Raw genomic sequence first — 12,836 nt, forward strand, 5'->3', positions numbered from 1 at the left:
GTTCAATAAACTACTTAAGTATCACAAAGCTGGCAAATAGCAGAATATTTTAAAAGTCAGTTCTATTTTGATATTAAGGATTGAACTTTATTTTTTTAAAACGGAGGACAGTGCTGGAAAAGTGTGGTCTAGTTTATCCCATAGCCAAAGGGAGATGGGTGTCAATGCTGAAGGTCTAGGTAGTTCCAGTAACCTTTTCTTCTAAGCCACATTGCACCCTCTTCTGGTTACTAACCACATATCATAGAGTAAGATTGATCATAATTTTCTATAACTCTACGGAAAAAATAAACATCGCCAATTAAAGTATGGCATACCATCAATTGTCAGAGATTTCCTAGATGTTGAAGCATCAAGAAAAGGCAAGCCTTTAGAGATTTCTAATTTGTTAAAATATGAAAAAAAGCATTCTTAGATTCTATGACATACGGTGAATTTATTTCCCACATTCAATTTCCAAAGTCAGTACTAGTGTTCTATTCTGCACTTTAGTCAACTAATACGTTTGTATATTGTTTTTAAATGGTCGTAGGTAGTTTCACGGCTTTGTGCTTTGCTTTTGCAACTAGATCTTAAAGCTGTTAGCGCTTCAATAATTTCTTTGTTCTCCCCGCCCCGGCTCCAGACCCGCCCCTCACACTCCGTGCGGTTCCACAATCTATGCAGAGTTTACCACTTAGGCGTAAACCTAACTTTAATTATAAAGTAGCATAAAATGTATAAGTCTGTCCATAGATTTAGTTACGCAGGGGGAGGGACGATGATAAAGCATTATATTACATATACTATACGAGTCACTTTTAAAAAGGCTGATCCTTGTAAAAACGTTAAAATGGGGTAGGGTAGGGAGCTGGGGCGGAGGCAAAAAGGGGATATACGTATCAGGATACAGGAAATGCGGTAAGAGAGAAACCGGGAGGAAGCTCTGTGCCTGGAGGAAACTCGCCGCCATCTCAGGTCTTTTGGCCTCGCCAGGGTCCACCAGAGAGAGCTGACACCCAGGTCCTATAACCCTTATGGAGGACCAACCTTGTACATCCGGGAGATCCACGCTCCCACCTGGAAACACACGGGAAACCAAGCCTCCAAAAAAGCGCTGCCTCCTAGCTCCACGGTGGGATTATCCGGAAGGAACCCCCAACGGAGGTAGTACTTCTCTCCCCTCCGCACCTCCTCCAGCATCACCTGGTCTAACGTCGCACCCTCCTCCTCCGGAGAAGTAGTAGAATATACTTCTCTCATCCTAAACCAGGTTAGATTCTTTCTCATCTGGAACATCCAGGCTCTCTGAATCCTAATTATGCATTTCCTAGATCGCCTTCTCATTTTCCCTGTTCGCTCCACGATTTTAAAATTGAAGAAAGACTATGCAGGCATTAAATAACTCACAAAATATACTTGGATGAAATTATGGATATTTAATGACATAAGAATTATTTTATTATAATGTGATAACAGTGGTTGTTATTTTTTAAGAAATAGAGTTGAATCTTTTGATATGTTTGAAAGTAATTTCGAGGGGTCGAGGTGGGGCTTACAAACAAAAGGTTCATGAGTTGATAATTATTATAACAAGGTTTTGTATACATGGCGATTCATTATACTGTTCTCACTACTTTTGTGTATATTTGAAACTTTCAATTAAAAAAATGCTGTTTAAGACCAGTAAAGATGTATTGAAGGTCTAATGCCTGTGCTTAGCACGGTGCTTATAAGAGCTGCAAAAGTGTGATTGTGTATGGTGAGAGAATTTAGTAAGTAAAAAAAAAATAGAATATGTTAAGTCAAACCCTAGTGCCATAATATTTGCTTGTTCAAGGTATTCAGGAAGCAACTTAGGGTGGACCAAATCATTCTGCTTGGTAGTAATCATGAACTATCTAAGAAGAAAGGGGAAATTTGGGTGGACCTTAAAGAGTGAGTGACATCTTTTCATGTGGAAGGGGAGAGAATGTTTTTCAGGCCTAGTATTTCTGGAACAAAAGCCCCAAGACAGGCTTGTTCTGGGAAAAGCTTGGCTATAATTCTGAATCTATGAGGACTTGGAGGTGAAATAGAGTGTTGCAGGGCCTTCAATATAATGCTAAGGACTATGCAGTTTAATCCATATGTAGTGGCAACCATTGAAGATTTTCAAGCAAGTGACACATTATAGGAGTTCAGTTTTTACTATAAAGTTTTTACTATCAGAGAAACAATCTTCTATTTATATGAACTTATAGAATACAAGAAATAAAACCAAATCTGACCTAAGCATCACAGATCTTTGTAATCCAAAGGACACAGGGCATCCCTTCTTCATTCATGCAATAAACCTTTATGGAATCCTTGCAATGGACTAGGTATTGTACTGGGAGCTGAAAGGGATGGATGGCCAAGGCATAGTGCCTGGTACATAGTAGGAGTGAAATCTATTTGAATAAATAAGTCAATGAATAATAGTCTAACAGTGGCAACTAAGGGGGTTCTGGATTTAGGGCTTGGTGGTAGTGCATAGAAAACTAATGAGCTCTATTTCGCTTGAAAGCATCACCAGGTCATTCCTTAAGCCTGATTTCCCTCAACTTTACCTCTTTGTCCAAACAGTAGTGGTGGTGAGCAGGAGAGCATAGATCTGCTCACATAGAAAACAAAGATTGTGTATGGCAAGAAGTGCAAGAGCTACATAATTTCTTTCAGTGATTCAAATCACTGAAAAATTGTAATAATGTTTACCGAACATTTTTTACATGCCAGACACTGTTCTAAAGGGCTTCCATAGTCTATACTTATTATTGTACTTATTGTCAATTATTATTTGTTATTGATATGCAATGGATCCTTTCAATACTATCTATATAACTGTTTTTACAGGAGTATAAAATTGAAATGGGGGTATGGTGGAACAGGACTTGAAGAGGTCAGGGGAAAGAGATAAATTAACAAAAAATGATTTTACCTTATTTTACTATTTTTCAGTCGTTGAAGGATTACAGTATGACTCAGTTTCCTTCACCTATTTGTAAAATAGTTCATCCAGTGAAGACAATGAAGATTATTGACAATGCTACCCTGCTTTTTCTGTTGTCCTGTGCTGGGAAGTTGTGATTGTTAAGGTAATGTCCTTACTAAAAACTTACTAAGGGAGGAAGAAAAATAGTTGGTTATGACACTAAACTGATTAATTATGACATTAAAAATAACTAGCCAAACAAAAACCAAAAAGCTATCACCAAATGATAAAATTGAAAGCATTTTCTACACTATATGAAACCATCCATATATACCACAAAAGTGTAAATCTATAAGCTGTTTTGTTCCATTCACTCTAATTACCTTATAGTTTCTGATGTTATTGTGAAATGTATCTTTTAAACCACATTTTGTGATTATTCTTACATGTTGATTTTATATGCTGCAGCTTTCTGAATTGTATTTGTTCTAATTATGGATTTTCTGTTAATTACATTGGGAATAATGGCAGTTTCTTCCCAATATATTTTAGATTGTCCAATATTTTTTGCCATTTTTTAACTTATTTTATTGTGCTAGTTAGGATCTTCAGTACAATGAGAAATAGTAGCAGTGATAGAGGATTTCCTTGTCTTGCTACTGAATTTACAAGGGAATTCTATAAATATTTCACCATTTTAGTAGATTTTCTTTTTCAGGTTAAGGAAGTTCCTTTCTATTCTTAGTTTGCGGAGAGTTTTTATTATGAATTAGTATGCAGTTTCTTCTCCAGATACTTGGTATTTACTGCTATGATCATATGGGTTTTTTTTCCTCATTAATATGACAGCATGATATGTGACTGTATGATAAATTACAGTAATCAATTTTCTAATGTATTTCTCATTTTTGGTTTCATCAGACCTCACCATTGAATATTTTGTTTCCTATTTTATTAACTTTTGCTTTTTTATTTTTTTCTTTACTTTCTGTTTGCTCTTTTTCTGGTTTATTTATTTGGTCTTATATGTCAGTAATTTTCAGTTTTCTTTTCTAAACTATGACTATAAATTTTTCACTATCTACCACTTTAGAAGAATTTCACAGGTTTTTATATGTAGTAATTTATTGTAATTCAATTATTATTTTCTAATTTATGATTTCTTTTTGACTCATGAGTTTTTTTATTTACAAACACAAAAGTCTGTTTTAAAAATCATATTGTGAAATCATTAGTTCAGTTATAGATGAATTTCATCTTATTTTCTGCTTTAAAATGTTTTATGTCTTTTGTCTTTCTGGTAACAAAAACCAAAATTATATACTGGCTCCTTATCCCAATAGATTTCGGCAATATAAAACTTTTTTTTTTTTCACTAAATACATAGGAAAAGTGTGATTGTGCTATTCAATGATGGAATTATTGCTGCTATTTATACTTTTTAAAATATATTTTTATTTAAGCATAGTTGGTATACAATCTTATATTGATTATATTATTTTCGAGTGTACAATATAGTGATTTGACATTTTTATACCTTACAATGTGATCACCTCACTAATACTAGTAACCATCTATCAATGTGCAAATTTATCACAATATCATTAACTATATTCTTCTTCTCCTTTTCACCCATCCTCTACCTACTTTCTTCTGGTAACCATCCCTTATACTTATGTTTTTAAATTTTTTATTTTGATTTAATTTTATACTTAAAGAAAAATTGTAAGAATATTACAAAGAACTCCATTATACCCTTTACCTAGATTCACCAATTACCATTTGGCCATGTTTGCTTTATCATTCTCTATTTCCATATCATTCTCTATCATTTCCTTCTCCCTCTCCCTTACCTTTTTTCCTCTCTTCCTCCCCCATCCCTTTTCTTCTCTCTCTCTCCCTTTTACTCTTTTTCTCTTTAACTTGCAGACATCATGCTCCTTTACCTGTGAATACTTCAGTGTAATATTCTCAGAACAATGCCTTTCTATTACACAACTTCAGTACATGGGATAAAATAGGAATTTGACATTGTTCCATTTTCTGTTATGTTTCATAAACCTTTATTGTCATGATTATGTACTCATTCACTGAGAAAGGGACGAGTTCGAGAAAACATATTTCAAATGGACAATGTAAGCTATATTATTTTTTCCCACCTTTATTGACATATATTTGACATATAAAATTGTTGTAAGTTTAAGGTGTACAATGTGATGATTTGCAATATATGCATATTACAGAATGAGTAACACAGTAAGATTAGTTAGCACATCAGTCATCTTACATAGTTACCATTTTTTGTGTGTGTGTGGTTAGAATTTTTAAGATCTACTCTCTTAACTTTTAAGTATACAATATTGTTAACTATACTCACTAGTCCATAGTATAGTATTAAGTATACTATAACTATAGTTTTATGATTTTATATAACTATACTATAACTGTAGTATTAACTATAATATAATGTACATCATGCTGTACATTAAATTGCAAGAACTTATTCATGTTATAACTGAAAGTTTATATCCTTTGACCACCTTCACCCATTTCCCCAACCCTGCCATCCCTGGAAACCACCAGTCCACTCTCTGTTTCTATGAATTAATTTTTTTTAGATTCCTTGTATAAGTGAAATTATATAGTATTTGTCTTTTTCCGTCTGAATTATTTCACTTAGCATAAGGTTCTCAAGGTTTATTCATTATTTTGGAAATGGCAGAATTGCCTTCTTTTGTTTGTTTTATTTTGTTTTTTTGTTTTATTTTTTATTAATTAATTTATTTAATTGAAGAAATGATTTAATTTTCCCCTTGTCTTTTTCAATTATAGTTTCTGGTGTACAACATGCTGACTAGACATTTATATAACTTGCAAAGTGATCACCCCAATATATCTAGTTTCCATCTGACACCGTATATAGATATTACAATATTATTGACTGTATTCCTTATGCTATACTTTACATCTTTATGACTGCTTGTAACTACCAATTTGTACTTCTTAATACCTTTCCTTTTTCATCCACACCACAAATCCCCTCCCATCTGGCATCTATCAAAATGTTCTCTATATCTAAGAGTTCTTTAGATTCCACATTTAAATGAAATAATATGGCATTTGTTTTTCTCTGTCTGACTTAGCACATTTTCTCTGACTCCAGTTAGTACAATACCCTCTAGGTCCATCCGTGTCGTTGCAGCTAACAAGATTTCATTCTTTTTTATGGCTAGTATTTTATTGTATATATGTACCAACTCTTCTATATCCATTTACCTTTTGATAGACACTGAGGTTGCCAACATATCTTGGCTATTGTAAATAATGCTGCAGTTAACATATAGGTTCATATGTCCCTTTGAAGTAGTGTTTTGGGTTTGTTTGATTTCTTTTTATGTTTTCTAGCTCCACTTTTATATTTTCTATCTCTTTGTTAAAGTTCTCATCTACTCTTCTCCTAAGTTCATTGAGCATCCTTATAATCCATATTTTGAACTCTGCATCTGGTAGATTGCTTGTCTTCATTTTATTTAGTTCTTTTTCTGGAACTTTGTTCTATTCTTTCATTTGAGACATGTTTCTTTGTCTCCCATTTTGACAGGCTGTCTGTGTTAATTTCTATGTATTAGGTAGGGCTGCCATGTCTCTCATTCTTAGTAGAGTGGCCTTATCTATTATGTGCCCTCTGGGGCCCAGTGGTGCAGTCTTCCCATGTCACCTGAGCCAGATGCTTCAGATGTGTCCCTTATGTGTGTCATGTGTGTCTTCCTGTTGTAGTTGAGCTTTGGTTGCTGTTTGTATGTCAGTAGGAGGGATTGACCTTGGGCTGATTGGTTGGGAGGACTGGCTGGTAAGGGGCTGACCCTGTGAAGCAAGATTTGCTTTAGCAGGGCTCTAGTATGTGCCCTGTCTGCCTTTTGTTTGTGTCATCTTTGGATGCAGGCCTGGGTGGTGCTCAGGCTCCGTGGAAGCTGGGCGTGTGGCCCTGGGCCTCCTGGAAGGAGCTCTGCCACAGACCAAGCTCAGCCGCAGCCTGTGTATTGGCTGGGGCCACCTGGCAAAAGTCACTAAGAAATCTGCAGATGGCTATCAGCCACACTGGGCTTGGAGGTACCTCGAGAGGCCAAGTCCCAAACTGTAGCTTGCTGCTCCTTGTGACAGGCTTCAGGCTGCTCAGCAAGAGGTATGAGCATGCCGAGGCCAGATGCTCTTTATTTGGGTTTGTGAGCCTTTGAGAGATTTTAGGAAAGTCCACAGCATGAGCCAAGACAGGCCATTTGTATGGAAAAGCCACTGGAAGTGGCTGGGTTGTGCCTGCAAGTTGGGTGGGGCAGAGTCTCAGGGATACACTAGGGCAGGGTGATCAGTGTAATCCAGGTTGATGGAGACTCAAATATGGCATCTGTCTGTGTCTGTGCTCCAGGAAGGGCGAGGGTTCATCAAAGAATCAATGGATTCTGCCGGAACTTCTCTCTGGGAGAAAGTTTCTCTTCCACTCCTTGCTCTGAAGCCAGACAACTCAGTTTCTTCCCTTATGTCCCTGGTGCCTTTCCATCTGCTGCCCCAGTGATGGAACGCAGAATGAGTGAGTTCATCAGCAAGTAAGTCCACACGCTGACCCCGTAAGAGGAATGTCTGTGACTTCAGCAGCCCTCTGTCTCACTCAGCCACAATTTCCACTGGTTTTCACAGCCAGAAATTGTGGGGATGTCTCTAAGTGGAACTGGAACCCTGGGATGGGGAGCTGGGTATGGGACCAGGATCTCTCGCTCCTCTGGGGGGACATCTGCAGCAGAGATATTTCTCCCAGTTCTCAACCGCCACATGCAGGTGGTGGATCTCTGAGTCTCTGCCCCTCCTAGCAGTCTTTAGTTGGCCTCTTCTGTGTGTCCCCCATTGTAGGACTTTTGTTCAGCTAGACCTCAGGTGACTCAGAATGATGGTTGTTCTGTAGTTTAATTGTAATTTTGATAAGATTGTGAGAGGAGCAAGCACAGTGGTTATCTATTCTGCCACCTTGACCGGAACCACAATTGGATTACATTATTTTTTATGGCTGAATAGTCCATTGTATATATGCAGTTCATTTTCTTTGTCCATTCATCTGTTGATGAACACTTACTTTGTTTCAATGTCTTGTTTATTGTAAATAATGATGCAATGAACGTGGGGGTGCAGCTATTGCTTCACCATAGTGATTTCATTTCCTTCAGATATATTCCCAGTAGGATCGCTAAGTCATAATAGTCCTACTTTTAATATTTGAGAAAATTTTATACTGTTCTCCATAGTAGATATAGCAATTAATGTGTTGACCAATAGCATACATTGGTTCGTTCCCTTTTCTCTACATCCTCACCAGTATTTGTTATCTCTTGTATTTTTGATGATAGCCATTCTAACAAGTATGAGATGTCTCATTGTGGTTTTGATTTTCATTTCTCTGATGATTAGTGATGATGAGCAGATTTTTATGTACCTGTTGGCCATTTGCATATCTTCTTTGGAATAACTTCTATTCAGGCATTTTGCACCTTTTAAAATTGGATTACTTGTTTTTCTGCAGTTGAGTTGTATGAGATCTTTATATTATTTTTGGATATTAATTCCTTATTCCAATGTGGTTTGAAAATATTTTCTCCCGTTTCATAGTTTTCCTTTACAATCTATCGATCATTTCTTTTACTCTGCAGAAGCTTTTCAGTTTGAGGTAGTCCTGCTTGTTGACTTTTTCTTTTATTGCTTTTGCTTTTGGTGTCATAGCCACAAAATCCTTGCAAAGACCTATGTCAAGAAGCTTTTCCCCTACGTTTTTTAGAGTTTGTGGTTTCAAGTCTTACCCTAAGTGTTCAACATATTTTGCATTAATTTTTGTGAGTGATGTAACATCGTGCTTCAGATTCATTCTTTTTAATGTAATTTTGCAGTTTTTCCAGCATCGTTTATCGAATAGACTATCTTTTCTCCATCGAGTATTCTTGGCTTCCTTGTCAAATATTAAGTGACCATATAAGTGGGGGTTTATTTCTGGGCTCTCAATTCTGTTCCATTGGTCTAAGTGTCTGTTTTTATGCCAGTACCATACTTTTCTTTTTATAATTTTTATTAAAATATGGTAGACATGCAGTCTTATATTAGCTTCAGCATAATGAGTCGACGTGTGTGTGTGTATACACACACCTTATGATGTGATCACTACATTGAGTCCAGTGACCATCTGTCACCATACAAATTATAATGATATTGTTGACTATATTATCTGTGTTGTGCACTACATCTCTGTGGCTTATTTATTTTATAACTGGAAGTTTGTACCTCTTTTCCTCCTAAACCTTTTCACCCACTCCAAACCACCCATCTTCATGTCAATCATTAGTTTGTTCTCTGTATCTACGAGTATATTTTTGTTTTGTTTGTTTTTTAGATTCCACATATAAGTGAAATCAAAAAGTATTTGTCTTCCTTTGACTCATTTCACTTTGCATAATATCCTCTAGATCCATCCATGTTGTAGCAAATAGCAAGATTTCATTTTTTATGACTAATATTCCATTGTGTGTGTATATTACATTCTCTTTAGCCATTCATCTGTAGATGAACACCTTAGATATTGTAAATAATGCTGTAATGATCATAATAGGTGTATATATCTGTTCAAATTGGCGTTTTCCTTTATATCTGATAAATACTCAGAAGTGGTATTGCTGGGTCGTTTGGTAGTTCTATTTTTAATTTCTTGGGGAATCTGTACTGTTTTCCATAGAGGCTACACCAATTTACAATTCTACTAACAGTGCATGACAGTTTACTTTTCTCCACCTCCCTGCCAACTCTTGGTATTTGTTGACTTTTTGATAATATCCATTCTGGTGTGAAGTGATATCTCATTGTGATTTTATGTTTCCTGGTGATTATTGTCATTGAGTATCTTTTTATATATCTTTTGGCCATCTGTATGCTTTCTCCAGAAAAATGTCTCTTCATGTTCTCTGCTCATTTTTTGATTATTTTTTTTAAATGATTTTTTTTGTGTTATTGAGTTGTATGAATTTTTTATATATTTTAGATATAAACTCCTTTTGGATTATTTGCAAATATCTCTCCTATTCAGCAGGTTGTCCCCTTAAAAAATTAATGGATTCCTTCACTGTGCAGAAGCTTTTCAGTTTGACAAAGTCCATTTCTTTATTTTTGCTTTTGTTTACCTTGCTTGAGGGGATCTTATCGAAAAGACATTTTTGATAAGACTAAGACTGATATCAAATATTATACTGTGTTTTCTTCTAGGAATTTTATAGCTTCAAGTATTACATTTAAGTCTTTAATCTATTTTGAGTTTGTTTTATGTATGATGTAAGAGAGTGGTCCAATTTTATTTTTTGCATGTATCTGTTCGGTTTTCCCTAATACCACTTGTTGAAGGGACTGTTATTTCTCCATTGTATGTTGTTACCTACTTTGTCATATAGTCATTGACCATATATGCAAGGGTTTATTTTGGGTCTTCTCTATTTCATCTATCTATATGTCTGTTTTTGTTCTAGTACCATACTGTTTTGATTATTATAGCTTTATAGTATAGTCTGAAATCAGGGAGTGTGATACCTCCAACTATGTTCTTCTTTCTCAAGATTGCTTTGACTGTTTGTAGTCTTTTGTGGTTCTATATAAATGTTAGGGTTATATTTCCAGTAATGAGAGAAACGTCATTGGCATTTTTATAGGGATTACATTAAATCTATAGATTGCTTTGGGTAGTTTGGTCATTTTAACAATATTTTTCAAATCCATGAGTACGGTATATCCTTGCATTTATTTGCGTCCTCTTCATTTTCTTTCTTCAGTGTCATATAGTTTTCAGAGTGTGGGTTTTTCAGCTCCTTGGTTTAATTTCTTCCTATGTATTTTATTCTTTTTGGAACTATTATAAATGGTATTGTTTTGATTTTTCCTTCTGACTGTTTGTTATTAGTGTATAGAAATATGACATATCTGTATATCGATTTTGTATCCTACTACCTTTATAGTATTCTTTAATGATCCTTTTTGTGGTGTCAGTTGTAATCTTTTCTCTTTCATCTCAGATTTTGTTTATTTGGGATGTCTTTTGTTCTTGATGAGTTTTGATAGAGCTTGCCAATTTTATTTATGCTTTTAGATAACCAACTTTTAGTTTCATTAATCTTTCCCATTGCTTTTTAGTCTCTATTTTGTTTATTTCTGCTTTGAACTTTATTTCTTTCTACGTACTTTGAGTTTTGTTTCTAGTTCCGTCAGGTGTAAAGTTAGATTGTTCATTTGCGATTTTGCTTGCTTATTGAGGTAAGCCTGTATAACAATACATTTTCCTCTTAAAAAGGCTTTTGCTGCATCTTATAAATTTTGTAACGTTGTATTTTCATTTTCATTTGTCTCAAGGTAATTTTTGATTTCATGCTTGATATCCTCTGCAATCCATTGTTTGTTTAGTTGCATGTTGTTTAATCTCCACGTATATTTGTGTGTGGGTTTTTTTTTTTTTTTTCAGTTTTTCTGCCATAGTTGATTTCTTGTTTCAAGCCACTGTGGCCAGAAAATATGCTCAATATAATTTTGGTATTCTTGAATTTATTAAGACTTGTTTTGTGGCCTAATATGTGTCTATCATAGAAAATGTTTCATGCGCATGGGAGAAAAATGTGTAATCTGCAGTTTTGGGATGAGGTGTTCTAAAAATGTCTGTTAAGTCAATCTGGTATATTGTGGAATATAAGACCAGTAATTCCCTATTTTCTATTTTTCCTTTTTTTTAAAGTTTATTAGGGTAACATTGGTTAATATAATTATATAATTTCAGATGTACATTATAATTTGACATCTGTATACTTTATTGTGTGTTTACCAACCAAAGTCCAGTTTTCTTCAGCTAAAATATATTTGACCCCCTTTAACTATATACCTCCTCCTTCTTCCCCACCCTCTACCCTCTGGTAACCAATAGTCTATAACCCATGTCCATGAGTCTCTGTTTGTTTGTCCTGTTCATTTGTCGCTTTTATGTTTGTATCACACATACAAGTGATATCATGTGATTTTCAACTTTTTGTGTCTGGCTTATTTCGCTTAGCATGATTATCTCGAGGTCTATCCATGTTGTCACAAATGGCAGGATTTCATCTCTACTTATAGGTGAGTAATATTCCATTGTATATATGTGCTACAGCTTCTTTAGCCAATCATCTATTGTAGGACACTTTGATTGCTTCCATGGCCTGGCCACTGTGAATAAGCTGTTATGAATATTGGTGTGCAAGTATCTTTTTGGTTATGGGTTTTCAAGTCTTTGGGGTAAATACCCAGTAGAGGGATCATATGCTAGATCAATTCTTAGTTTTCTGAGGAAACTCCATACTGTTTTTCATATGAGCTGTACTAATTAGCAGTCCCACCAGCAGTGTATGAGGGTTCCTTTTTCTCTGCATCCTCTCCAACACTTGTTATTAATTGTCCTGTTGATTATACCTTTTCTAACAGGTGTGAAATGGTATCTCATTGTGGTTTTAATTCGCATTTCCTTAATAGCTAGGGATGTTGAGCATCTTTTTAAATATTTGTTGGCCGTTTGTATGTTCTCTAGAGAGAAGTGTCTGTTCAGGTCCTATGACTATTTTTTGATTGGATCATTTGTTTTTTTGTCATTATTGAATTGTATGAGTTCTTTGTATATTTTGGATAGTAGGCCCTTATCAGAGGTGTTGCTTGCAAAGATATTTTCCCATTTGTATGGTTTTCTGTTTACCTTGTTAAAGATTTCTTTTGCTGAGCATAAGCTTTTTAGTTTGATGCAGTCCCATTCATTTATTTTAGCTTTTACTTCCCTTGCCTTTGAGGTCAAATTCATAAAATCCTCTTTAAGTCCAAGGTC

General features: G+C 35.2%; 1 protein-coding gene across 2 annotated transcripts in view; it reads left to right on the forward strand.

Moving 5' to 3' along the window:
* The first annotated feature begins 904 nt into the window (after nt 1–904).
* Nucleotides 905–12,836, forward strand: part of NBDY (negative regulator of P-body association) — an 86,249-nt gene continuing 74,317 nt past the window's right edge. For both annotated transcript variants that reach the window (XM_025045983.1, XM_025045982.1), the window contains exons 1-2: nt 905–1,252; nt 2,959–3,095. In XM_025045983.1, the coding sequence (XP_024901751.1) occupies nt 1,017–1,223 (207 nt within the window). In that variant the 5' untranslated portion in view covers nt 905–1,016 and the 3' untranslated portion in view covers nt 1,224–1,252; nt 2,959–3,095. The remainder of the gene's footprint in view (nt 1,253–2,958; nt 3,096–12,836) is intronic.

Source organism: Pteropus alecto, unplaced genomic scaffold (genome assembly GCF_000325575.1).
Source record: "Pteropus alecto unplaced genomic scaffold, ASM32557v1 scaffold344, whole genome shotgun sequence".
Classification (NCBI taxonomy): Eukaryota; Metazoa; Chordata; class Mammalia; order Chiroptera; family Pteropodidae; genus Pteropus; species Pteropus alecto.